Here is a 27,400-nt window from a genome sequence, read left to right as displayed (position 1 = left end):
GAAGGCAAAGCACAGATTAAGTGCACTACTAGATATTTATGAAGAGCTAGGTGCCACAACATCACCATGTACATTCTAAATCACGTATCCACACAGTGACTGCATAATATATTATTCCTTACGGGCTTTCGCAACACAAACAGCAGTTGAAACTCTTTAAATAGGCTTAAATAGATTGAACTATTAGGACATGACTCTTCTCTCTCAGTGCAGTTCCCTTCAGTGGCGCATTAGCATGATGAACAATACATTTCATGCAAGGGGCTGCTAGTAAGTATTGATCTAGGATCAGTCTCCCCACTTTCACTTATTAAAGAAAAAAGGAAAAAAGACTGGTCCCAGACCAGCACTTAAGGTCACTCTTTATAACAAACAGTGGTACAGTAGACTACTGACTGACAGGACAATATGGGTGCAGGGTAGGCACAGCAGTGCTGCCCTCTATTGGGCAGGAGGATACAGCAAATAAGTAGCAGGGCTGCTCAGGCATAACTAGGCTAGTGCCCACTGAAGGATGCTGGTGTCCTTCCCTCCAGTGGAGATGAGGTGACTATCATCATGGAGAAAGGCAACGTTGGTCACGTGGCTGCTGTGTCCACCATATACATGACTAGGTGCCTGGTAGCATGAGGAGAGAGCAGATTTTACAGACTGAATTAAATTTCTACAACATGTGTTAATGTGTTTGCACAGATGAGTACAGGAAGCTCACCCTTGGCTGAGAACAGGGGTTAGAGAACAAGTGCACTTTGCCGAAATCATCGCCCGTGGCCAGTACGCCACGGTCATTTGACCTGCAAACAGCATTGATGTCTGTGCCATCAGCACCGTCTGGCCAGATGCCTAGCAACATGAGATGAAGAAAAATATTTTCACAACATAGGAAGACTCTTAGCTTAAGCTCAACTGCAATTTTACAGGACTTAATGAGTCCATATCATGGAAAACTTTCCTCATGAAGTTTGATATAAAAGGAGTTTCATGTAGTGTGCAACATTGTTACACCAAAAAAACTCTGGTCCATTCAGTCTATACATGGAAACTAAACTAAAAAACAGCTAATTTTGAATTGTTTTTGTGATGTCACACTGAATTTACAAGTACTGAATTTACACATCTCCATCAATTCATCCTTCAGCATGTTAGCTATGCCCACTTGCACTGAAGGTATAAGGAGTGTTTGAATGGACCGCTTTTTGAAAGACAAAATAAACGGCAGGCAATCAGTATAGAGATAATTGATGCAAAAGCACAGTAACAAAAATGAACTGTTTAATTCTAAGGAACAAAGAAAGGTTGGAAAATGGAAATGTAAAATGTAAAAATGAATTAGGACCTTTTTGGTACATAAAACCACACAGAACTACACATAACATTCATGCTTGTCGATCCATTTTTACACCCTTAGATTATAATTCTCTGATTGTTAAGTGACTGTGCTGAAATCTGACTCACCAAAGACACTAAAACTCAGCACACAAGTGGAAGTGGCCCACTCCAAGTTGCGCACTACGTCTGCACTCGTAATATGCTTCCCACTTGAGGCCTCCCCTTTAGAACAGAGGCCGTGCAGGTTAGAAAATGAAAGCTAATCTCCATGAACTGTTATGAAGATCTCAAGGTGACAAAACAACTCACAGAACAAGATCTCATAGTCTCCTGAGTTGGTGACAATATACTGGCTGTTGGTGGACCAGTCTAAGTGGGTGACAAAACTGGAATGTCCCTGGATGGGCAGACAGACAGCAGTGAGTATAAAATAGGTGGGCAAGATGCCATATAATATGGGATCAGATTTGTTCAAATGACTTACAGTGCATTTGCCGGCACGGCTGTATTTTCTCCCATCCTCAGACACAGTATAGATGTAAACGAAATTGTCATGGGAACCCACGGCTAGGTATGCTCCATCTATGAAAAAGAGTACTGGTGTTGAATACAGAGCGCACTCTGACCAGTGCATGCTGATTTGAATGCCAGTGCTGACGCAAAATGGTAGCTTTGCTTATTTGAATCGCTTTGTTTATATGCACTGATTGAAGAAGTCTTTGTGCAAGAAGATTTGGGCGAAGGTTCTTAAAAAAAAAAGTTGAACTGAAGTTCTTAAAATTCTGCATACTTGGAGAGTACTTGACGATGGAGATGATTTCATTGCCATCGGTATGCATAGAAATAAGGTCCCTGGTGTCAGTGTCCAGCACCAACCACCTACAGGATGGACAAAGATAACGAATCATGCCTGCTGTTCTGAACAGTTAAGTAAGATGACCACATTAAATTACATGAATAAACTAGTCTAAAAATTACAGTTGCATTTATACTAATAGCTAAAACGTAATGTAAATCAGAAATTGATCTGAAGGTCATAATGAAGGGTGTCTAATGTTTTTTTGTCTTTTTGCATAGAAGTACTTCATGATCGTACTTGTTGTTTTGACCACATGTTATAACCCCCATGTTCAGTCATACCTTCCAGTCATGGTGCCCACAGCAAGCACAGTGCCGCTCGGGTGGAAGCCAGCAGAACGGCCAGGGTCCTGGAGGCCAGAGAACGTCAACAATGAGTTGGTAAATATAGCAAGCAACAGCTATGGTGACAACACAACTCATTAGAAGGTAAACTCATGGAGCTAGCTCACCAAAGTGATATGTCTCTCCAAAATCTTTAGGTAGCAGAAAAGCAGTATGGCAGGTCAAAAGACCTCAGACCGCCACTATGACTCCCTGTATTATATTTCTTTGTACAAGTACAAACCTCGATGACCTTGCTCCACAGAGGTTGGTGGGAGTTGGTGTCCCACAGGTGGACCTGCTTGTCTTGGCCACAGGTCACAAACTGTTCAATGCTGGGGTGCACATCCAGTCCCCACAGCTCATCTGTGTGTCCCTGTCAGAGCACAAAGAGAGAGAGTCTTAAGAATACTTAATTTAATAGGCTTTTATACAAAATGAGTCTGCCTTAAACAATGTTTAACAACATTCTTTAATTTCAACTTTACCTGAACAATAGGTGTAAGAGTACCAGAGAAAGAGCCTTGCAGAATGGCGTTTCTGGTTGTTCCCACAAACAGCTCCTCTTGTTTTCCCTCGGCTAAAGTGCGGACAGGCCCAAAAGCCTCAGGAACCTGGACAAGAGCAGGAAAATTTACATCCAGCCTTTTTTTTGGTAATACAAGGATCAGAATGCTCCTCAGTTACACATTGATTTTCCACACTTAAATTAAGCTGGTAATAGGATCAATACTATAATCATTCAATTAATTCAAAGGAGTTCCATTGTTTTTTCACAACTGCTGCATTATCTATTCATTAAGATGTAAACAAAGTCATTTAGGGTGGTTTGATATGAAATGTGTGAATCTAAAGAAAATCAAACTTATTGACAGCAGTGGTGACAGGAACCAGACGTCTGAAGTGTTTAATGTCTCTAAAAGCTACATCATAGAAAGTTATTATATGAAATGGTTACCAGTATGTTGCCAGATATATTGCCTGAGATATTGTTTTATGATAGTTTTAAGATAAGCTTTTTGTTTTTTTTTTTAAGTGTCACCGCTGTAAAGAAACCACAAGTCGATACATTTCTCTTCAATAAACCATTTCACATCAAACCTGTCTGAATGGCTTTGTATACATCTCAATAATTGATTTGTGAAGAAATTTCCCTTTAAGTGACTAAAATATAAATTTATTGTGCACCGACCGGCCATTTCTTTAAAACCACCTCTTTGTTTCTTGACTCATTGTCCATTTTATCAGCTCCACTTACCATATAGGAGCACTTTAATGGTCAGGATCAGCACTGCAGTGACACGGATGTGGTGGTGGCGTGTTGGTGTGTGTTGCGCTGGTACAAGTGGATCAGACACAGCAGTGCTGCTGGAGTTTTTAAACACCTCAGTGTCACTGCTGGACTGAGAACAGTCCACTAACCAAAAATAAACAGCCAAGAGCGTCCAGTGGGCAGCATCCTGTGACCACTGATGAAGGACTAGAGGATGACCAACACAAGCTCTGCAGCAGCAGATGAGCTATCGTCTCTCACTTTACATCTACAAGGTGTATCTAATAGAGCAGACATTGAGTGAACACTGTGTTTAAAAACTCCAGCAGCACTGCTGTGTCTGATCCACTCGTACCAGCACAACACACACTAACACACCACCACCACGTCAGTGTCACTGCGGTGCTGAGAATGATCCACCACCCAAATAAAACCTGCTCTGCGGTGGTGCTGTAGGGGTCATGATCAATGTAGAACAGGGTAAAAGAGGACTAATAAAGTATGCACAGCAACAGATGGACTACAGTCTGTAACTGTAGAACTATGAAGTGCACCTATATGGTAAGTGGAGCTGATAAAATGGACAAAGAGCATAAAAACAAGGAGATGGTTTTAATGAAGTGGCCGGTCAGTGTATATAACCTAACACTGAATTATATATTTACTTCAAGCATTAAGGTTTGCGCAATATACATGGGGTTTGTACAAAGACTCAAAATATTGCACAAGTTGTTAAAAAGTAAACCAAATGAAGAGGATAAGATGCCCTTCCAAAGGTGTTCAGTTTTGCCTTAGGAAATAGCATGTCTGGTCTTATATGGTCTTATATTCACTGATATAATTAACAAAGGTTAAATGCACAAGGAGGACTGGTAATGTCAAATTAAACCTGCCATCCTCTAAATTTTAGTCACAGTCTCATCTACGTCTGGTTTCCTCTAATTTTGAACACTCTCTTTAAAAAGACACTATGTTACAAAACAACAAAGGTGATGCTGACACTTTGTTTACTATAAAGGGTTTGGAGAGAAATTGCCCCCTTTACATTTATAGACAGAGCACTAGATACAAGGACCAGTAGTTGGCAGGATGATGAAACATGTTGGAGGGCTCTAATAGCTTTGTTTACACTAGGATTGTTTCTAGACAGTGGAAAACCTTCCTTTTGGCTCAGGAAGGGGCAAGAAAGCTCTTGAGGAATATACAAGCTTTTGTCTTCAGGAGTAAATGTTTATATTTAATAAAGTTACTGTAAAACATCTCTTTAAAAATCAGTGCATGGCTATAAAAGAAGACATTTTAGAACATCAAGAAATTAAGACTAAAGCAATTTCCACGTTCATTAATGTATATTAAATAAATTACAATTACAACTGATGTCACTCTAAGCCCCCCCCCCAAAAAAACCTTTAGAGTACAAGATTTTTAGCATGAATAAAATCCATAAACAAGAGAAATGCATTTGCTGGAACACATGTTCACTGTTTACTTTCACTTTATAGAAACAAGAAAGACTTGATTTATCTTAGACATCCTTTCTAAATACACTGATGGAAAATATTTTTATTCACATTTATCTTGAACATATTTGGTCATTTGATAAGACCAAGGCTGGATCATCCACAGTAGACAGTTGTCTGCTGTAAAGGAAGTTCTTTGTTATGAAAATACACACATTAATGTTGTGTTACACCCATACCTCCATCTCGCTCTGCTTATGGTATTCATGGTCCCACAGCACCACCTTGCGGTCTTTTCCTCCTCCAGATACCAGCCTACCGTCCTTCAGCACACACACGGAGAAGATCCCACCTTCATGAGCTCCTGCCACCACCTGGCTGATTCTGTTACCACCTGTCCATCAAACACCACCATCAAAATCACAGATCATGCTAAAAGAGGGTGTCCACTAATACCATTTGAGAATAAAATCTGATTTGTTTTAGAATTGTCTTGTTTTCTTCTATGAACTGAAGATTTTAATGACTGCTCAGCAATCATTATAATTATGTATTATCCAACAGAGACACCACGAAGGATCTTCAGGGCCATGTGCTTAAACCCTCCCGTAATCCCTATCAAGACTGTGTGGCAATGCATAACGCCGATTAAGTCATCAACTTTGAGGTTGACATTGGTGTTGTTGGGCTGATATCCAGTGGCAAACCATGACTATTAGAGCTAGCCCCTTAGTTAGGGCCGTAAATATATAAAAACTCCACCAAAAACGATAAAAAAGACACTTCTGTGATTCCACACGTGGATTCTAATAGTATATCAATGCTCCAGTTTAACAGCAAATCACATGAAAATTTTTTGGCTGTTCAAGATTAAACACAGATATCTGAAGCTTGTAAAAGACATTACGTTTTGGGCACCAACATTAATATTTTATGTAAAGTTTTACAATGACTCAGTAAAGAGCCTTCGCATAGAGGTGCAGCTGCTGTTTTCCTTTTTCTAACAAATGACTGAAACTAGGTTTAACTATGGTTCGTAATCACAATCAGTGATATATCTAAGACTAAGATCTAAAAGGCAATTAAGACTTATTAATTACTATATCAAGCATGACACGTTTACAACAAGCATGATGATTCTATTAAAAAAATAACTAAAAATTACAAACATCAATTTTTTTATTTCACAGAAATCATTATGCATTCTCTGAAGGAAGGCCTGGAAGGCCCTGAATTTGACCTAACTGTTGCCATCATGTAAACAAGTTGAAGAAAAATCAGATAGATCATGCCCCCCCTCCTTACATCAGCTGGTTTGCCGATGAGAGAGCCAAAAAATTTAAGCACCCGAGGATTTACATCTTGCAATTTGCATATTTGTCAAACACTCCTTCCCAAGTGAAGAAGCCAAAACTACTGAGACAAGCTGATCAGCCTTCCCCTTCACTGCCTGTATGGAGTCATGGCAGAAAGCATAACCAGCATTACAAGAATAGATCAACAAAACATCAAAGTTAAACAGCGAGACCAAAAAGTAGTCAATGAGTCAAAACATATTTTGTCCATTTCTATATATAACAGTATGCCATGCAAGTCTATGAGCAAGTCTATTTAAGATTACTTAACAACTTGATGCAGATTGAGGCATGAGTGTGATGATTAAGACATGAAGTTTGCACAATGCTATTTAGTGGAGTATAAGCTTTTTCCATGACTTGTTAGCTACATTAGCCTTGTAGGTCCAGTGAACATATAAAAAGCAAACTTTGGACACCAAACATGTCTTGGCTTATCCACTTGGTATAAGAGCAAAATTATGTAACTTTGATTTCTCGCCAAGATCTTTCAATAAGGCTTGGCAAGGCAACAACTCTATAAGAGCAAAAACTTCCCATTCATTCCCAACAACTACAAGAAATGCTGCAAGAGGAGGGTGCGCAGTATGATCAGGAACCACGCACGCCAGTCAAAACCACTGTCTCTGGTTTCCAACCACAAGCCCTCCGATTTCACAACCCATCTTTCTACACCATAACTATGCACTAGTACTAGTTATTGGTTAGTGTTACTGTTTCGTGCATATTTATGCTTATAATCTTAGTATTAGCCTCTGTATTTTCTTGTTCAAAGTTTTTTTTTTCTCAATATTAACCTTGGCACTGTAAATCTACTGTTTATTGCCCCTCTGTATTGTCTGTTACTATTTAATTAGTGCCCATGACTCATGTACCTAACAGGGGGAAACGCAACGTCATTTCTGTGGTATGCTTTTGTGCAGTGGATAAGACAATAAAGTGGACTCTTAGAAGAGTGTATATTGCATTGCTCTTCTAAAAGGTGTACAATGGCTTTTACAAAAGTAAAAAAAAATATATGTAGAAATTCTTTTGGCATGCAGAGACACACTGATTCCCAACCTTTAGCCCAGATGTAGATGTTTCCACTGGAGTCCCCTGTTATTGCATCACCATTCTCAGCAAAAGCAACACACAAAACATACTTGGGTTTCTCATGTTTCTGAAAAAAAAGAAACCCAAAAGTTTCAATCACAGAACATAACTGAAAATTCTAAATACATAATATACAAATTATGGGTGCAACTAACACATGTTCATGTTCATGGCAAATAAACATGATTTTGAACATTTTTAAGTATTCTCACTGTCAGTTTCTCCAGAAGGAAAACACTTTAAGAGACCAAGAACCCCACAAACCTCAAACAGTCCCTGCCGCTTGGTCAGAGTGTTCCCCTCTATAGTCCAGAAATTGAGGTGGGACTTTCCACAGGTGACAATCAAGTTGGCCTCCATGGGGTGGAAGACAGCCCCCAGTACAGAATCATTGGAGCACTACATGATGAAGAACAGCACAAGACATTTTCTGAACTTTCAATCAGAAGGTGATTTTAAAAAGGCCTTCCCATTCAATTTAATAAAGGTGCAATCTCTTAATACAAACTCAGTAATGAAGCACTCTTCTGTTTTCTTATATGTAGTAGCTTCACATTAAGCAAACTACTTTACAATCCAATTCTGTCTGTCTAGTTAAATGGACCAAAGAGCCATAAATGCACTGGTACTTCTGCTCTAATAAGCACTGCATAAAGGCTACTTTTGCTAAACACTTCTTGGGTATGCAGGGGAAATGGTATGTCAAGATACGCTTACCACAGACCAGAGCACTCAGTGCAGGGAAGCAGCAGCCACTTTGCATTCATTATGTCCTATATCTGCCAACTTATAGCTGATGTGTTTTTCCCCCATTCTTCTTTCATGTTAGCACTAATCACTAACCACTAATGTTCTGGGTTTGATGCATTTTGATAGATGAGGGTGTACTACTCTATTCTACTCTCACTTTGCACTGAAAGGTTGTCAGTCAGATGATCTCACCTTAACATCAGCAAGTTGCTTCTCTTTCTGCCAGTCCCAAACAGACAGGATGTGGTCATTTGCATCATCAACTGCACACAGATGGGCGCCACCATTCTGGAGGTGTGGAGAGATATGCCACTATCTGTCCATTCATTCATATATTTATTCATTCCCAAATAGAGGTGTGAAAATGCATAGATCCGAAGGTATCAATTCAAGGGCATCAATTTAGAAATGTTAGAATTTCTTATCATAGTTAATGAAAATCAGCTACATATCAATTAACTATTTATCAATATTCTATTTATTAATATCTAGCAGTTCAAAATTTAACATTTTGGTCAAAATAAACTCTTCAACAAAAATAAATATTCACTATATACAGACTGTTTTTGCCTTTAAGAGTGATTCATATTAATAACCTCTGTACTGACTGGTTGCCCTGTATTGTATCTCATTTAAAAAGCAGTCTAGACTTCAAAGTGGATAGAAATTATTCCACTTAGGGACAGGATTGAGTGTGGAGTTCATGGCACATTTAAAACATTGACAATGTTTATATACTACATCAAATTTAAATAAAGCAAGGAAATTTTGAATATGTGCCCTTTAACGTTTCATGATGCATTGAACCGTTGTTGTAAACTGAGATTTTGCATCCCTATTACTAAAGGATTTTATTCTATATGCGAACCTCTCACATACACTCTGGTAGTCATATTTACAATTAGATTAATAACTCCCCTGCAAATTCACCTGAAACTAGTCCTTTAAATACAACATACCGATTTGGAGAAGGCCACACAGGTGACAGCACGGTCAAACACACCCATTCCAATCACATGCAGTGTGTTCAGGCTGACAGAGTCCCATACACGAACATGTGGAGCCAACAGCTTTTGGAGAGAATCCAAGAGAAAACAAGCATTAAACAGTTCCATTCAGAGCTCCATCAAGGATAAATGCCATTGACTACAACAAAGTTCCACATCGAAGGTTTTTTTTTTAAGAAATAAATTCTGAGAGCACAAAAACCACTGCTTCAAAGCAATACAATGTAAACACAAACCTTACCTTGCCATCTTTGGATGTTCCAGCAACTTGTCCTGTCGCTATGGTGACCATGTCTGGATGCACAGCCAAACTACAAAGAGAACAATGTGGTGGTCTGTTAAGATTTCTCATCCCTTTCTCATTTCTCATTCCAAAGCACACAAACATTTTTCATTCTAGTCACCCAATGCAGTAGATAAATACAAGTTGACTTTAATGTTATTTAATCAACTTTTTAAATAAATGGACCAGCAAACTAGTAATGAAATTTCAACAAATAGCAGGAGAGGTCTATAAAAACAAACTTTTTCACTTGATGTTAAAATGTAAACTACAGAAAATAGAGTAAAGTAGTTTCTAAGCAGATATAGCTCATCTGTTATACTATGGACTTCAAAGACACATGTAGACCAGATAAGGGGCATCATGTTTTAATAAGAAGATAAGCCTAAGATTTGCATTAAATAATCCTATCAAGGTGGTCGAGCACAAAAGACAAAGTATTTCATACACAACAGTCGTAGTTTCTGTGCAGGCTTATTTGAATATAATATTGAAATAGCTTATCTACGAGATAGGAGTCTATTGTATGGTGTCATGAGTAATAGGGAAAAAGCAGCGCTGGCTCTTGTGAATGCAAATTAGGTCACAAACCAGCTTCACTTCCTTCCTGTTATTCCTGTGCACGGATAACAGTTGTGGATTAAAAAGTGAAGCTTAGATGATCAAGAGCTGTGATAAAAGTAGAGCACTTGTACGCCTTTAATCAGTGATAATGGCGAGGTTAATTTACATAGGGTACAGAAGAAGATTCATGGTCTATGACTTAAAGCGATAGTTTGGTTAAAAATCAAACTGACACTGTTTTCCATCTACCAAACGTGGCCGATAAATATCAGAGGTTTGCTTCTTTAGTTTTGCACAGGAGCTTTGAGGCTAATGTAGATAACAAGTAATGGAAACGTATACCCTAGTAATTATGATCATGAAACTGCATACCTAGTCCAACACACTTGCCTCAAACCTCATAAAGTGCTTAAGTATCTTCAATTAGACTTGCTTATGCAGTTCTGACACTGTATGTTATCTATAAAGAAAAGCACATTGCAAAGCTGAACACAGTAGTAACGTATCTTAAAGCATTTTTAAATGGCCCTTTTACAGACAACAGTCTATACAGTGTCAGAAACCACAGAAGTATGCCTGTTTGAGATTACTTTATATAGTTGTATGCAGAAGTTTGGGCACCCCGGTCAAATTACATGTTTTGTAAAAATATATGAATTTGCAAATATATATGAATTGTGTACCACACTTTGCAGAAAAATACCATGTTTAAGTTTGAAAGTTTCATTAGAAAATCAACAAAACATGTAATATGGCCTGAGCTGTATAAACCTTTGCATACTACTATAACTCAAGATGGCTTGAGATAATCATGTGATGATTTAAGAATGCATTTTGCACTGTGCTAAACAGTGTGCATACACCTTCATTCTTTATTACTGCAACACCTCAGTATGTTGTGGCCGACTGACTACAATTAGAGTAAAAGGGAAAATTGTGTAAATCTGATTTTACACAAACTCTCTCTGTACAACTGCATTTTAGGTATCCTTTGGTACCCTAACAAGTCCCACCACAAAACACAGATGTTTACCACTTGACATCATCATTGTGGCCCAGGTAGTGTCTCTGCTGCTGCTCCTCCACGTTATACAGCACCACCACAGAGGCATTGAAGTAGACAATCTCTCCCGTGGGTAGCAGGTAGAGGTTAGAGCGGCAGTCTCGACCCCTGTAGCCATACCTGACAGACTGAGTTAAGGTAAATAGGGCCAAAATTTTGGTAGAAATGAAGTGTGAAGCATAAGATACGTAAAACATTAAAACCACTCATACATACAGTTCTATTAAACCTATAGCAGCAGTGCTGGGGATTCACATAAAATAGGCAGCAACAGCTTGAAATGACATGGTATACCCACTGTACAGAATATACCTTTGTATCATGAGTCATAGTGCAACATGTTTCAAGGATACACCCACTGAAGCTTCAGCTTGCGCTCAGGCAGTGCCACCTTGTGGTCAAGGCTGTAGCTGTCTCTCAGCTGGTCTGGAATATGCATGGTGACTGGACGGCCACGTAGAAACATCCTCACATAGCGATCCTCTGTTTAGTAAAGGACATAAACATGAGCTGCTTTGGATAACTTTTGCTTTCCTCAATGACATTTATGTCAAAAATGTCAGACTTCATATATCTGAACTGAATACTGACATTCACCAAAATATTTTATAAACTAGAAAAACAAAGTCTAATTCTCAGGGTAATAATAGTCCATTACCCTACAAGCCGTTCTCATTCAGGGCATTATGTCAAACCATAATGGTTTTCATCTGCATCCTTTGCAATAAAGTCAACAAATCAAGCCAGCCTAATCTCCATGGAGCCTCTCCCGTTCTCCTGGGCCTGGGTTTACCCTTCACCATGATCAAATAAAACCATGTTCTGGGAAGAGAGGAGCCCACTAATGGGCTAATTAAGAATGTATACCGCTTCTAACCAAAGGGCTATTGTTTATTTTTTCCCCTGACTGAACACCCTCTGCTCTTAAAAAAATAAAAAGATGCCACAAAAGGTTCTTTGAGCAATGCCATAGAAGAACCATTTTAGTTTCCTAAAGAACCATATTTGTAAATGAGATGTGAGTGAGAAGGTTTAAAGGACATTCACATAATGTAAGTTCTTAGCCAATGTAAAGGTTCTTCCTAGAATCTTTGCACTAAACTGAGGTACTTTAAACTTGAAAGAGGTGCTTCACACTTACATCTCATTTAATAACATGATTTACTTAAGAACCAACAATTGAAAGGTTCTTTAGGGAACCAAAAACAGCTTTTCTATGGCACTGAGCAGAGAATCCTTTTTGGCACCTTTCTTTTGTGTGTGGGGGCGGGGGTACATTTATTCTTTGCACATGTTTGAGTTAGTAGTAAAAGATTGAAACAAAACATGCAATTTTCTAAAAATAAAATGTAAAAAATTAAAGCTGTAGATGATGAAGGCTTTATCATAACTGAAAAAATAATATGTAGGATTTTCCTCCTCACTAGCTTTGTGATGAGAGAGGCTGTACCACGAGTTTAGCACCAGTGCATCTGATTGCTATTGTTATTTGTGTATGGCGTTGGTGCAACAGTGTCAATATATGAAAAAGCTGAGGGCTAGGACTTGTCTGACAACCACCAGCGTACAGATTCAAGGTCAAACCAAACACCTACTGTGCATAGACTTACCAGCATTGAGGGTACACTCTTTGGATTTACTGAAAGAAAACAAAAAAGATTTGAAGTTGTATGTACATCATATATCATTTATCATATTCAGAGGTGGGTAGTAATTAGTTACATTTTGATGGAACTGTACTTTTCTGAATATTTTCAAATGATGATATATATATGATATATTTATACTTAAGTATATTTATGAGGAAAGTAAGCTACTTTCTAATCAGTATCCCTTTACGTTGAGCTCTTTTTTGTGTTTCATTTCTTTCTTTTTTGTTGGTTTTCCATCTGGACTGCTTTTCTGTTTGCTTTACCATTTTATTTTCAACAAAAAGCATCACAAAAAGTGAAGAACAGATTCGAACAAACTTCAGTTCCTATGCTGATTGATGCTGGATGACATTTATGACACTTTTTCATTTGTTTTTGCTAAGGAAATTACACTTCATTTATTAAAGTATATATACTTTTTGCTTGAGTAGAGGTTTATGCTACTCTACCCACCTCAGATATTTAATATATATTGCACAACAATATCACAGTGTCTTAAAGCAGACCTGTAAAGAGTAGGAAAGATGAGTTAGGCTATCTTTTACTTGTCAGTGGTGTTTTTGCAGGGGGTTAAATAATTCAGTAAGCTCATCCTTTACTGCTGAGCCTGCCTAGCTCCATTCATAAAGCACTAATATGCTGAACAGCTGAATACATGCCAAGGCAGGACAAAGGGAAAGGGTCAGTGAAAACTGCCTATAACTTTCACATGCAAAATGTACATCAATATATACTGGTCTATGAGGAAATTCAATTGTAGTATGAAATTAATTTGGAAGACTGTCTTGCATAGACAGAAAGAAAGACAGACCCACACAAAGACACTTGTCTATAGTTACGGCCTATTATTATTTTGTGTGCATGTGCATATGTGTATGTGTTAGGAGGTCAGTCCACTGACTCACAAACTGTGTCCCTCTATGTCAGTGAAAAAGTAAAAAGGATGTCAGTTTGATTGTCAGGCTGCTCCATCACAGCAGGAAATAGATGGTACCTGCTGACACAGCAGCACTCAGCAAAATAATTTAAAGACAATACTGCACATAACACATTCAGGAGCTTTCATTTATAGACTATTTAAAAAGAAAATTATACATTAGCAAATGTCAGGTATACTTAAGAAAAAAGAGAACATTCATTTATTACGGGTGTAAGGGAAGCCCTGTAGCAAGGCTGTGGCTGATCAAACAGAAACTGTCTTACAATGGGGTAACTGTAGCCCTTTCCAAAATTAGGACAGTTGGCCTGGAATTATGTAAACCATAGAAAGCCTTCAATTAAGGCAAAGCTTCAATCAGAAAGGACCACAAAGGAGTGAGCATTCCTCCTACAGTTCATTCAGCATGATGTATGCCTGCAAACATACTCTACAGTACAGTATTTTGCTTTGATATTAATGAATTGTAAAAAAACAAAGAACAGAAGTGTCAAATTTCATTCAAATTTCAAAGCAAATTCAAAGATGAAAAAACTGAGGTAGTGAGGAAGTGAGCCTTGTGATTAGCATAGTTTCTAAAGTCAACAAAAGTTGCAATGTAATGGCTTAGAAGGACAATATAGGACAGTAGGAATTCTGTACAGCACGGAATAACTGAGAATACACTGATACAACATTGGAGCATAAGCTAATACATAAGAAAAAAATGTTGATAAATAAGATTTGTCTCCTAGTTGAAAAAATAGAAAATATGTTGATACTGAAATGAACCTAACATGATTCAATTCAACCTCACACTAGGTTTACTCCTTCCTGCAGAATGCAATGAATCTAATTTACAGACAGCAGGCTGCTGTAGGGAGTCAATATGCTTAATGCATTTGGCTAAGCGGGGGTGGAGGGTGGGGGGCAATCAATGGTCAATCAGAAGAGAATGCTAAATCAGCAGTCCACTGAGGCATCCACTGAGCATTGCACGCAACAAGATTTCTGCATGTGTCTGACATTATTGTAAGCAAGAAAACAAAACCAGATGGTAACATGCACTTCTTTGTGTAATGACTCATGCGTAATTATTTAAGGCTGTGAATAAAAAAGTCGAGGCAGCCAAGTGACTTCTCAACCACAAGAAGGGACTTCAGAACCACAAAGTGGAAGCTGAAGGACTGAATTTTCTAAAGTACTGATGGAGGAAGTTTTGAATGCATAAACAAACACAGGAAATGTCTACATTTAAATTATGAAAATAATTTGTCTGTAGTATAATTTGCTTATAAAATGGAGTCAAATGTACATTACTTTGGCTCAAAATAAGATACAGAAATTGTAGCCAAAAATGAGGATTCTGTCACTGAAAGTTTATGATGACATGTACATACATACATTTAAAGTAAGCAAAAAAAGCTTCACAAATCCTCACCGTAGCTTTAAAAGAGGCAAATCATTTTATATCAGTTTTCACTTCCTAAATCTCATAGACACAAAATGATAAAGTAAACAGTTAACTCTCTTTGAAAAGGCATGGATTGGGCTTAGAGTGTTACAGTAGGTTTAGGAGTATGCTACCAGTTGTTGTTTGTCTACAAAAGTCTTAAAGTCTTACATTTAGAGACTCAAAGTTTGTTGCAGAGCTACTTTACATTTTCTATGGTAACCTTCATGCATTTGGGAACAATGTACCAACAGCCTTAACCTAATTTAACAGCACAAAAAACCTACTAAACTACCAAAAAGCACTCATTTGAGAGCAAACATTACCTGAAATACTTAGATCAGAATCAGAATCAGAACAGGAAGAGTTTACCTGGGCGATTTCTTCATGGTTCTTTTTTCTTTTATGTAATGAACGGTGCTAGCGGGACTTTGCAAACAGAGGCCGACACGCAACAGAGAAGTTCCTTGTTTGAGAGAACTTAAGCCCTGTACGAGTGTGACTCTATTCAGCCAATGGTAACACACTTCCTCACCCCGCATGACTGCCCCTTTCTAAGTGAACACACCCACCTACACTTCAGTGCAGTAGCATGACAAGCTCACCACTGGTGTTGGCCAAGCCTCTGCACACAGCTTCCATGTGTTATTCAGTGCTCTTATCTCAGGGTACATAAATCTGAATTTTAGTGCAGAAGTAGCTGCTGTTCAAACAATTTGCAGCTGTTCATTGATAATATCTGTCTGATGTGGTAGTTAACTCTTTCTGTGACTAGCTGGTAAAAAGGTGGAGGTGGTTTGTGAAACCTGATCTTCATACAAGGTTTTATGTTACCAGATGACAAACCACTCCCACTTTTATTCTCCACCTTAGAGTGAATACGATACAACAGGAACAACTGCTGGAGACTCACACACACACAAAACAGTTGTATCCTTTGGACAGAAAAACTGAAGCAGAACCCGGAATACCTGTAATTTAGAAAGTAGTACTCATTTCTAACTTGTGAAGGGACGGTAGAATGGAAAAGTATGCATCGAAGTTTAAATAGCAAAGCCACCCACACATAAGGTAATGTATTGGAAATAAATTACAATAAAGACTATTTATATTTTGGAACATTCAGACAATATATAAAAATATATTTAATGTTCACAGGGGCACTAGAGTTCAAACTAGTAATAAGACAGTATTTGATTAATTTATTTTAGGTGAACAACCAAAGAGTGCTTCTGTGAATTATCTATTTGTCTATCTATATATATATCTATATGTTTCTTCACTGTATACAAACATACCCCATACTGCTGTTTAGGGGTGGAAGATTTAAAATATATCATGATACAAAAATATATTATGATCCTTGAAGACATTTTTATGATACACAGTGTATATCATTACCCTTTTATTTTTCTGAGCTTTGATTGCTTGGAACAGTCACAATACACTAGGTCAGGGTGATATCTAAAGAAATCAGATCATTTTAGTTTAGCAACTTCTATTACTAACCTATTCCACCTCTCGTTTGAAATTTGAGAGCTCTGGTGCTCTGGATCTGCTAGTATGGGTTCTTGGCTGGTTCTTCTCTTTAAATGAATACTAAATAGCATAAAAGTGACTTGCATGCTAATAGCTCCCCTTGTGGAAATGCTTCAGGCTGCTAAACGAGTGCAAGTCAGTAAATTCCTAAGCCACATCCATGTGCTTCACATTTTAAAGAAAACAAAATGGTGCTCTGGAATTCAGCTATAGAAACCTCTGGGAAAACTATACTATAAAGTAGATACTACTTTATACTAACTATACTACTTTATACTAACTATAAAGTAGAGTGTCATAATGTTACAACTCATTTGAACATCTGGACACTTGAGCTGTACAGAAACTACTAAGAATTTTCCTCAGACAGAATGCCGCAAAGACAGTCTACTACAGCCTAATGGCTTATTAATGCCCATAATAATACATAGTTTAAAGTGTAGAAGAGAATTAACCAATAAATGTACCTACTATTTAAGCTGTTTAAATTTTAATTTGCCCTCTGTTAGTTCCTTTTCTCATCACAGTGATTACTGCCTTTGAAGCATTGTCATCGGGCCACATTTAAAATTGTAATATCACTCTTAAAAAAGGTCAAACATTTAGACAGCTACACCAGTTTAAAGCCCCATTTTAATGTCTTTTTAATTAAACATGCAATTTGTCAGTGTTATGGAAGTATTCACGATACACATGATCATATATACACTATATGACAATAGTATTGGAACACACCTCCTAATTATTGAGTTCAGGTGTTTCAGCCACACCCATTGCTAACAGATGGCTAAAAGTGGTGTAAAGCACGCTGCCACTGAACTCTGGAGCAGTGGAAACGTATTTTATGGAGTGACGAATCATGCTTCTCTATCTGGCAGTCTGATGGACAAGTCTGGGTTTAACGAGTGCCAGAAGAACGTTACCTGCCTGACTGCTTTGTGCCAACTGTAAAGTTTGGTAGAAGGTGGGATAATGCTATGGGGTTGTTTTTCAGGGGAGGGCCTAGTGCCTCTTAGTTCCAGGGATGGGAAATCTTAATGCTTCAGCGTACCAAGACATTTTGGACAATTGTATGCTTCCAACTTTGTGGGAACAGTTTTCTGTTCCAGCATGACTCTGCCACAGTGCACAAAGCATTGTCCGTAAAGGTGTGGCTGGGTGAGTTTGGTGTGGAAGAATTTGACTGGCCCACAAAGAGCCCTGACCTCAGCCCCATCGAACACCTACATGAACTACAACAGAGATTGCGAGACCTCACAAATCAGTGTCTCACCTCACAAATGCTCTTCTGGATGAATGGGCAAAACTTCCCACAGACTCACTTCAAAATCTCGTAGAAAGCTTCCCAGAAGAGGGGAAGATTTTATAGCTGCAAAGGGGGGTCAAAGTCCATATTATTGCCTGTGGATTTAGACTGGGACATCATAAAAGCTGCTGTGGGTATAATGTGTAGGTGTCCCAACACTTTTGCCCATATAGTGTACTACCGTTGTATTTTATTACCAACTGCATGTTTTTCTGAAGCAAATGGCATCATTTGTGTATCAGAGTTGGACTGAACCAGCCAGTAAGAAGGACATAATGCAAGTTTAATGATGTGCTGGACAGCTACGTCTGACTTCAGCTCTGGGTTCATCTGAAGAGACAGTGGTGCAGGGTATATTTTTATCTGTCTTGACTTGTACAAGCACTAACATAGTGCATTTGAGTCAGCAGTGCGGTTCAGCAAATAGAAAAACTGAGCATGCACTCTTGTCATCACAATACTATGTCTCTTTTGTGAGGGGTAAAACTTTTACAGAGGTGATGGTCTCAGATAAACACTCCCTAACAGTCTTGTTCATATTAGGCAAGCATAGATATTAGCATTACATTTGTCTATTTCCATTCTTGAAAAGAACATGTTAGATTACACAATCAAGCATAGAAAATCAAAGCAAAAATGTTAACACTGCCCACAAATCACTGGTTCATCCACATTTGATTTTCACCTGGTCTGCATTCTTTTGTACTTTCTATAATGTCGAGGTCAAAGAGCAAGAATATTGTTCACTTGTTTATCAAATCCATTTTAGACATGTTTAGTTTTTTAAACAGTTGTGAGATTGCAAATAATATTTAGATTTGCCTTAAATTCCTGTGGGGAACATTTATTCCAGGGTGTGCTGCAGCACCCCCCAGTAAAGGGGCAGCCAGTGCCCAATATTAATGTTAAAGGGGAATCCCACTGATTTGAGAAGTAAACAAAGTGATTCAGAGTGGTTTGATATGCAATGGTGCATTATAGAAAAATTTACTTATTTATTTAGCATATCTATAACTCAAACATAGATATTTTATTTACTGTCCAACATGACCAGTGAGCCTATCTTCCTTATGTATGTATTGTTGATATTGTTGATTTAAAAAAACAAAGCATTCTTTGGGGACTATTTTGTCTTAAAACACCTGGCATGTACCTCCCTGCCCGGAGGTGTTAAAACATATTTTAAGCCAAAACTTTATCTTATAACCATCATAAAACAACTTCTCTGGTATCAGGCAGCGTATTTGCACTGGTCTGGCTTTATCTGATCATGAAGCTGTAGTGCCGTCATGGTTTGTATATGTAATGTCAATGAAGGTAAAATAGTGGTAAATCTGAAAAAATAAGTTTTCTTTAGATACATGTGTGTATTGTGAAAAATATGTTTTAGACCAAAACCTTACCTTAGAGCTATCATAAAACAATGTCTCAGACAACAAGCTGCATATTAATAACCATTTCATGTAACATCTAAACAGTGTAATTATGCTAAAATTTTTAAAATTCAGCAGAATTCCCCTTTAAAGTTGTGGATTCAATTAGCTGAAGTGAACTGAATGTTGCATACATTCCGTCACATTCATGATAGCAGCCATGAGTAACAAAAAGAGAAACTGTAATTATGTGTTATAGGAAGTGAAGTGTGGGCTGAGTATGTGATTACCTGTCTCTTTTCCCACAGGTAGAGCTGCTGGTTGAGGTGGTTCTGCTGCGCGAGTCTGCTGTCTCTCTCCTGGCTGTGGACAGACGCTCTGTGGACATACTTTTCCTGAAAGATGAGTGGAGAGAACAGAGGCATGACATGAGAAAGAGCACATACATAATTTAAAGTAGGTTCTAAGAGCATTAGTTAAGAGTATAAAAGACAGAAAACACTGACAAAAAGAAACACGGGGAGGGAGGGGTTAAACACATTGTCGTTTCAGGCTGCAGCGTGTTACTCTTTCTCTTATTAAGCTGCCATAGAGATTTTAGTTTATAAAAGTTGGAAACATCTTATTGGTTTGTAAATAATTAGTGGCATAAATGTATTTTTCCCTTTTGACTGAAAGGGGACACTAGTGCTCATTTGAATAGAAAACCACAGATCCAGCAGGTTCAACAGCTCTCAGCAGGCCTAAAGGCAGATCTGGCACATTCACAGCTTTTATTACTCGGTACTGCCATCCTACGGCCATCAGGAGGAACACAGTAATGATGTAGTACAGCACCACCACCAATTATTTTTGTACCATTTAATAATAATAATAATAATAATAATAATAATTGGTCAAATTACATTTTGCTGATTTTCTAATTGAAAGTAACATAAATGCTAAAATAGGAGCTTTCTAAAATGTGAGTTTGTACGTTTGTACAGGCAGAAGTTCTGTTTTATTATTTTTTTCCAATGTGTTACATTCAACAAATAAACAGTAACTGTGCACTAAAATGTGCAGAAGGGTGTTCTCTGTAGAGGATGTTTTAACTTATTTTCACTTATTTTCAAATCAACAAAACATGCAATTTAATGAGGGGCATCCAAAGTGATCTATTTCGTAATTAGCTAAATACATATAAAATTGTCATTTATAGGGTACTTTCTATTGGGAGATGTCTGTCCCATTAAACTTGTGAAATAACACTTTTTTGTATGTTTTTTTTCAATGTTTTTTTATTCATTTAAAGTAGATTTTTTAAAGATTTAGATTGGTCATGAGTATAATTTTTAAATAAAAAAAATATATTCAGATGATGCTGTCCCACTTCTTCATGTCACTAGCGAAGTATGAAAAGCTTTAGTCCATAGGCAGAGCTTTATTTTAGCCACACACCTGCATCACTGTCCCTCATGGCCACATGGTGAGCAGTTAGATCTCCTTGTTTTGAAGTTAATGTGTCCTCAAGTCAGAAAATCAGTGTGACACCTTAGGAATTGGCACTATCGAAATACATATTTTCTGCAATTAAACAGACCTTTTTTGTGTTTTAATAAAAACATGATTATGCATGTGCAACTGTTCAAAGCTGTGTTTGCTAGTCATGTACTGGCTAGTGTTGAGTTCTGCTGAAAATTAGCTTAAACAGTCACTACTGAAACATTTGGAAGGTTTTAGTAGTGTAATGACTGGTAGTGACAAAATGAAACATTCAAACATTTGTTTTAATAAAATAAAATAAAAAAATAGAATATAAAATATACAAATATTTATAAACAAAAGAAGAAATCTCTTGTAGATTACTTTGTAAATAAGAGCACAACATGCACAAATGTAAACAACACCATGGCATAATTGTTGTATGCACATTTTGCAAGTAATGGCACAATATGAAACACTGTGCTGCAAATTATTTTTTATTCCAGGCCATTTTAACAGAACCCTTACCTCTTGATGGACATTATCACCTCCTTTTTAGGAGAGGAGGGTGATGATGGGTAGCCCCCCAACCTTTTCTGTTGGACATAGCCATTGGTTAAAGGCTTGGAAGGTAGAGCTTGCAGAATCTGACGAACTAAAAGCGGAACAGGGAAACTCAGGTGAGTTAAGCAAATGAAGCACATCCATGCTAATTTGTCTTTTTCTGTTTTGCATATAACAGTTTGAGATAACAAGATAAAAAGCAGTCCTTAAACATGCCAAAAAGAAAAGTACAGACAATAACTAGCTGTTACTGAGCTTTATAAAAATGACTATCAATATTCCTTGTGGTGTAAGATACATGATTATTGCTGTCAGTGTGCATTGGCAACAGACTGGACCTTGCCCCACCTAAAGCTCAGTTGAGATGACAGAGAGTAAAGTTGTGGTGATGAGGCTCTAACCTTTGGTGGGTGCGCCTTTTCTGCTGTTGGCCTGTGAGATCTCCTCACAGCAGCCCAGTCTGCGCAATGCATCTGCTAGAGCAGCCTTTAGCAGCTGGATCTCATCCTCCTGCAGCTGGACCCTCTGCTCCAGGTGAGAGAGACGGTCATCCATCTCCATCCCACTGCCCGCAGACAGGTTATCATCTGAGAGAGAGGGAGGGAGAGAGAAAGAGAGAGAGAGAGAGAGAGAGAGAGAGAGAGAGAGAGAGAGATAAGCAATGTCAATTGAGCTAAAAACAAACAAACAAACAAACAAAAACAGCCCGTGTTAAACAAAAGTGGAAGAAACACTTCTGTGTGTGTGTGTGTGTGTGTGTGGCAATCTAGGTCAGAATATGGGCAAATATAAACATCTGTGGAGATTATTTGGAGATTAAATGCTTTCATATGAGGCAGAAAGCAAATGGCAACATGGTAAATGTCTTGTATATGCAAAAAAGAATCACTTTTCCGTTTCTACATATGGACCATGGATCCAGAAAACAATACCAATAAATATTCATTAGTCTCCCTGTAACACTGACTACAACTAAAAATGTATTCGTCACTTCAGCATTTAGTCAGTTTTTTTATTATTTTACATACCTTTCCTGCTAATTTAATAATAATACAGTTATTTAATAACTGTACTATTATTTTTATGTTTTTAGTTGGTCTTTTTTGCCTATTATGTTATTGTCTATTATAAGTTTTTACTACCTTTTGTTTTTTTTCCCGTTGTTTTTTTCCATTGGGCTACATTTTAAATGCTTGAAATGAATAAATAAAAATATATTAGTGATAAATGGTGCAAATGATACAATAAATAAATGTAGGGTTTAATTATAAAATGCTTTGTATGCATTTGTAACCAGGGGCATAGCTAGAACATTTAGAATGGAGTGGCCAGTTAAGACCCAGAGATTGTAATGGGGTAAAAACGTTTACTTTATCAGAGGCCTACTGGAAGCCAACACTAGTTTGCAACAATGGTGAATCAGAAACAACAGTAATGCTGATTCATTCAACACAACAGGCTGGCTCACCCAAACAAAACAAAGCACAGCTCCTATTCAGCATGGCAATTAAACAGTTCCCTTCTATATCATGGCACACTTCTGAAAAAAAAACAAAGCAAAAACAAAACAAAACAAAACAAAACAAAAACAAAACAAAAAAAACAACTGGCACCTTTCTTTTGACACAGTGAACACAGCGCTAGCTTGTTTGTGATTCACACCCAAGGGCAACGCACTGAGCTGCAGGCGGTGTATCTATCTATGCATATCTAATATACCTCTCTTCAGTGTCTGCACCTGCTAACTCATGAAGATCACAGCTGTAAACCAGCTTCAGCAGGTGGCAAGCATGGCAACTGAAAGAATAAAAGTGGAAGATGGGACACAAGGTGAGAGAAAGGAGGGGAGGGGTGGGTCAGCGAAGAGGAAATGGTGATGCAGGAGGATGAAAGAGGTCGAGAGGAAACCGGAGGCTAGCGGTGAGCGAGCTTGCTGAAATATTCATTGAGAGGCAACTCCATTCCACTTTGCTTTCTCCTCCTACCTGCCATTCCAGTCTGTCAGTCAGTCAGTCAATGGGACAGCCGGTGGGCTCTACTACGCTCCAGCTTTCTCCCCAGGGGCTTTGTGGGGGTGCTCAGCAGCAGCTTCTCCCTCTCCTTACTCTTTCTGCTTGGTTGATTCTTGATTCTGTGCCTGGACCTCCGTCCGCTCCTTTCACTCCTGCCCCCTTCCCCCTCCCCCCCAAGCCTGTCCGTGCCGTCTGCAAAGGGGAGTGCTGTGTGTAACAGGACGCTACTCTTCACAGCCGTCCGCCGTACAGCAGGGCTATATAACTGCCGTTGGCCAAGGCAGAGAAGCTTGGCTAGAATCCAAACCTGCCTGATGCAGTGACCAGGCACTACCAGGAAGCGCACTGATCAGCAATCCACATCCATACAGCATCTTGACGAAGAACCTCCAAGCTCCATCTATTGATACTAGAGGACAGGTTTTTTCCATTTCATTGTAAAGAAGGATTATGAAGACATTTTCATGATGCAGAATGTTTTTTCTGAGGTTTCTAAGACAAAATGTACCAGTAGAATAAAACAGTAAAACAGTAAGGCCACATTTTTAAAAAGGCTATGAAAAACTAAATCTAGTGTATGAAAATAATAACTTATTTAAACAACAGGAAGAATTTTTTAAAAATTGGCAAAAAATTAAATGAGTAAAACAATGTAATGGTATAATAGGCTGATATGCAATCAGCTACTTGTTATTATACGGCTTATGCAGTTATTAAGAATGTAACAATATAATATTTTGTAACATTGTAGTGTATTGTGACTCGTTAGCTTGTGGTTAATGTATTAGCTTGGTACTATCATATTAGCTCATGGGCAGCAAGTTAGATTAGGTACTATTGTCATCATATCTTCAACAGTATAATGTTAAATTTGCATTTAAGAAATAAACATCTAGCATGTGTGATGTTAATATGTAAGGACGTAAGATGTGGTCCAAAATCTTTGGTGAAATCCGACCTGACTTTAAATTTCTATTTAGGCTTTACAGGGAGACGTGCAGCAGCAAATGGACACCATATTTTCATGTTTTTTTTCTCCTGAATCAGTAATGCTACTTATTTCAATTTTATTAAAAAAAGTAAAACATGAATTTCCAAAACTGTTCAAAAAATCATTAAAAGGCACTGCCTAACAAACTCCTTACAACCATCTAAACTGTGCAAGATCTGGTACACTATTAAACTCCGCTCTGAAAAATCCACAGGTGTCTCTGTCCATTCTTCCACTGTGAGAAGACAACTCAATGCCTTGTGTGTGAAAGGATGTGTAGTTGTCAAGAAAAGAAAATAGAAGAAGGAAATCAAACAAAGAAGCTGCTGATGTTCTCAGATCAATTACCAGTCCACCCCAGAGTCCAGACCTCAACATCACTGAGTGTGTTTGAGATTATTTGGCTCATGAGAAGCAAAAAATGCAACCACCTTTAAGACTGAACTTTTGAGGTGTGGAAAAATATCCCTGCAGATTTCTTTGAAAAACTGACATCAAGTCTTCTGAAAAGAACTGAAGCTGTAATAAAGGCAAAATGTGAACACGCTAAATACTGAAAAATTGGATACTAGGTTTAGTTTTTGAGGCTTCTGTGTAATATACTGTTAAATTTGTTTTCCCTGACGCTGAAAGCTGAATTACCGTTTGGACTGGAAATCAAATAAATGAAGGATGGGCTCCAATCTTTGCACAGTACTGTACTTCAATAAAATCCTTTGAAAAAGTCTGTGAGAAAAGAATAGTATGTATTTTTAACATACGCATTGCTTATATATACATAACTGCCAGACACAGTGCACCACTTACACGCTTGCATCACATTAGTCTCATGTTATGCTGTTAAATCCAACCATCCATCTGTCATTCAACCAAACCATCTGTCACAGTGACCCAGTACTCAAGCACGGCTCAAAATCGTCAAACAGTTTAACAGAGACCCACAGCCAGTCTGTTCATATTTGCAGTATATTCACAATTTCTATTTTTCTTCATTTCTCAAGTTTAAAAATGAGCTAAAAGAAGCCAGTTTTACTGTGGGTTACACTTTTGGCCAGACTGATGCCTGGACATGTGGTGCACTCACTTGGCAATAAAAGCCATGAAGCTGTGTAATAAAGCCCTGTTCTGTAACAGAGCTTAGTCAAGATATTTTTTGTCAAAAGTGAACTGCGTATCAGCCCACATACTGCAAAAACTTAGTGAAGGTTACGTGACGACAATATCTGTCAAAATATTTCAGGGTTACATTCTACATGCTTCTACATCATACTCTCTGTCTTGCATATAGCAATGGTGAACCTAGTAGTAAAAGATCTAGTCTAGTGCTATTTAATATGTCTTTATTGCAATGTTGGCCTTTGCTATACTGTTACAGCAGGCTGCAATACACAAATGATCCCTATAACGAATCATAATTATATTGTGTACTCTGCGCATCCTGACCAAAACATTTTGATATCCACATGATCCACCAAAAGTACCTTTGGTCACAAATAACCTAGTCAGTTTGATTAATCAGGATTTTTCAGAGAGCTCTCATAAGTGCACAGGCTGAAGTTGAATGATTTTTTTTTATTGTTTGAAAATATGTCAGTAAAGGTATAACAGTAATAATATTTATAGTGTTTATAGTGTATAGTGGTACTGTCTTAAGTAGCTCTGGTTCACAGAAAAATACAGTTTTCACCATTTTCCTCTTACCCCAAACACTGCCAATCGGCCAATTAGTTTGGTTCAATGGAGATATATCTCGTATACTTCGTAGCTATGAAGTAACAGAAGTCTATATCAAACAAAGTTGTTCTTTGTAAAACAGACTTCTAGCATATTAGCCTCGCAGCCCTGGAGTAAAACTAAAGAAGCAAGCTTCAGGCACCAAACATGTCTAAGACGACTGACCACATTTGGGGTGAGGAGGTTTGTGCCAATTCTAGTTTTCGGTTAACCATTCCTTTAATACACGCAAGTACTATGTATACCAACCACGCTAGGGGGAAGTGACAGCGCCAAGGCCTACGCCATATACATACTACAAGCCAAGTCACCATCTGGCAATTACCTCACCATTTTATCTCACATTGACGGTTTTACTCGCCAAAAAAATCTAGCTAACACAGACTGTGACTTCCAAGAATCACTTCACTTTGGTTGGAACAGTAAATAAGACCTTCATTTTTAGCCCACTGGGCCTGCTTATCAGCAGCTCATCACACAGAAGCTCGATAACATGGAAATATGTTTCGTGGGATGATGCCATTTACATTCAGCCTATGCAAACAACCGTAATATAAACAAATGTAGCTAGCTCAGTGTGTTAGCTACAGAACAACGTCTACTGTTGCGTTTGGCAATAACATATTAAAATGTGGCTTCGTTGTGTATTATACTAACATTTAAAAAATAGTATCATGTTACATTAGGCTACACACTCAGCAGCTAAAGCATATTTACCGCTAACAAAGCCAGGTCACTGCACCTTCACCCAGACTTACCGTTGTAATAGCGGAGCAGGAGGGAGCTCGTATCACACAGGTTGCCACACGACGCTATTCTTTCCGACATCTCTTTCTTTTCTTAAAAAAAAAAACAAATCGACAAAATGTCGACAAAGTCCCTACCTCACAAACACTGAATGTCTTGGTCCCGAGACGACTGTCACTTTCCCAACATCTGAGGAGGAGGAGAGGAGAAAGCCCCGACACCTTTCCCGGCTGCTACCTGGCTCGGCGTTGCCATGGCAACCACCTCAGCGCCGAGTGCTGAGAGCGT

The 27,400-nt window shown here is 38.2% G+C and overlaps 1 protein-coding gene across 4 annotated transcripts; it reads right to left on the bottom strand.

Moving 5' to 3' along the window:
* Positions 1–318: 318 nt before the first annotated feature.
* On the bottom strand, positions 319–27,358 carry eml2 (EMAP like 2). 4 transcript variants are annotated; one of them, XM_036562791.1, is made up of 22 exons: positions 27,250–27,358; positions 22,030–22,215; positions 21,593–21,719; positions 19,891–19,995; positions 12,972–13,000; positions 11,715–11,844; positions 11,332–11,481; positions 9,693–9,762; positions 9,404–9,514; positions 8,637–8,732; positions 7,959–8,093; positions 7,662–7,761; positions 5,484–5,638; positions 3,000–3,125; positions 2,756–2,887; positions 2,470–2,537; positions 2,120–2,208; positions 1,814–1,911; positions 1,639–1,726; positions 1,456–1,551; positions 713–843; positions 319–618 (listed from the first exon to the last, which is right to left on the bottom strand). In XM_036562791.1, exons 2-22 carry the CDS (start codon positions 22,187–22,189, stop codon positions 493–495), a joined length of 2,322 nt encoding a protein of 773 aa, XP_036418684.1. In that variant the 5' UTR covers positions 22,190–22,215; positions 27,250–27,358; the 3' UTR covers positions 319–492. The 4 variants fall into 4 exon arrangements, with proteins under 4 accessions (XP_036418684.1, XP_036418668.1, XP_036418676.1 ...); XM_036562775.1 differs by having other exon boundaries at positions 27,124–27,346; XM_036562783.1 differs by lacking the exon at positions 27,250–27,358 and adding an exon at positions 23,614–23,790.
* Positions 27,359–27,400: the final 42 nt, after the last annotated feature.

This window comes from Colossoma macropomum, unplaced genomic scaffold (genome assembly GCF_904425465.1).
Source record: "Colossoma macropomum unplaced genomic scaffold, Colossoma_macropomum, whole genome shotgun sequence".
In the NCBI taxonomy this organism is placed as follows: Eukaryota; Metazoa; Chordata; class Actinopteri; order Characiformes; family Serrasalmidae; genus Colossoma; species Colossoma macropomum.
This window is presented reverse-complemented; position numbering and strand designations above follow the sequence as displayed.

What these genes read in the sequence shown, in the direction of transcription:
- eml2 (XM_036562775.1), bottom strand. Translation starts at nt 27,193, where the DNA reads ATGTCGGAAAGAATAGCGTCGTGTGGCAACCTGTGTGATACGAGCTCC. An exon ending in AAAAGGCGCACCCACCAAAG is followed by an intron (nt 21,720 to 22,029) that starts GTTAGAGCCTCA and finishes TTCCGCTTTTAG; the next exon opens with TTCGTCAGATTCTGCAAGCT. An exon ending in CATCTACATCTGGGCTAAAG is followed by an intron (nt 5,639 to 7,661) that starts GTTGGGAATCAG and finishes TTTGATGGACAG; the next exon opens with GTGGTAACAGAATCAGCCAG.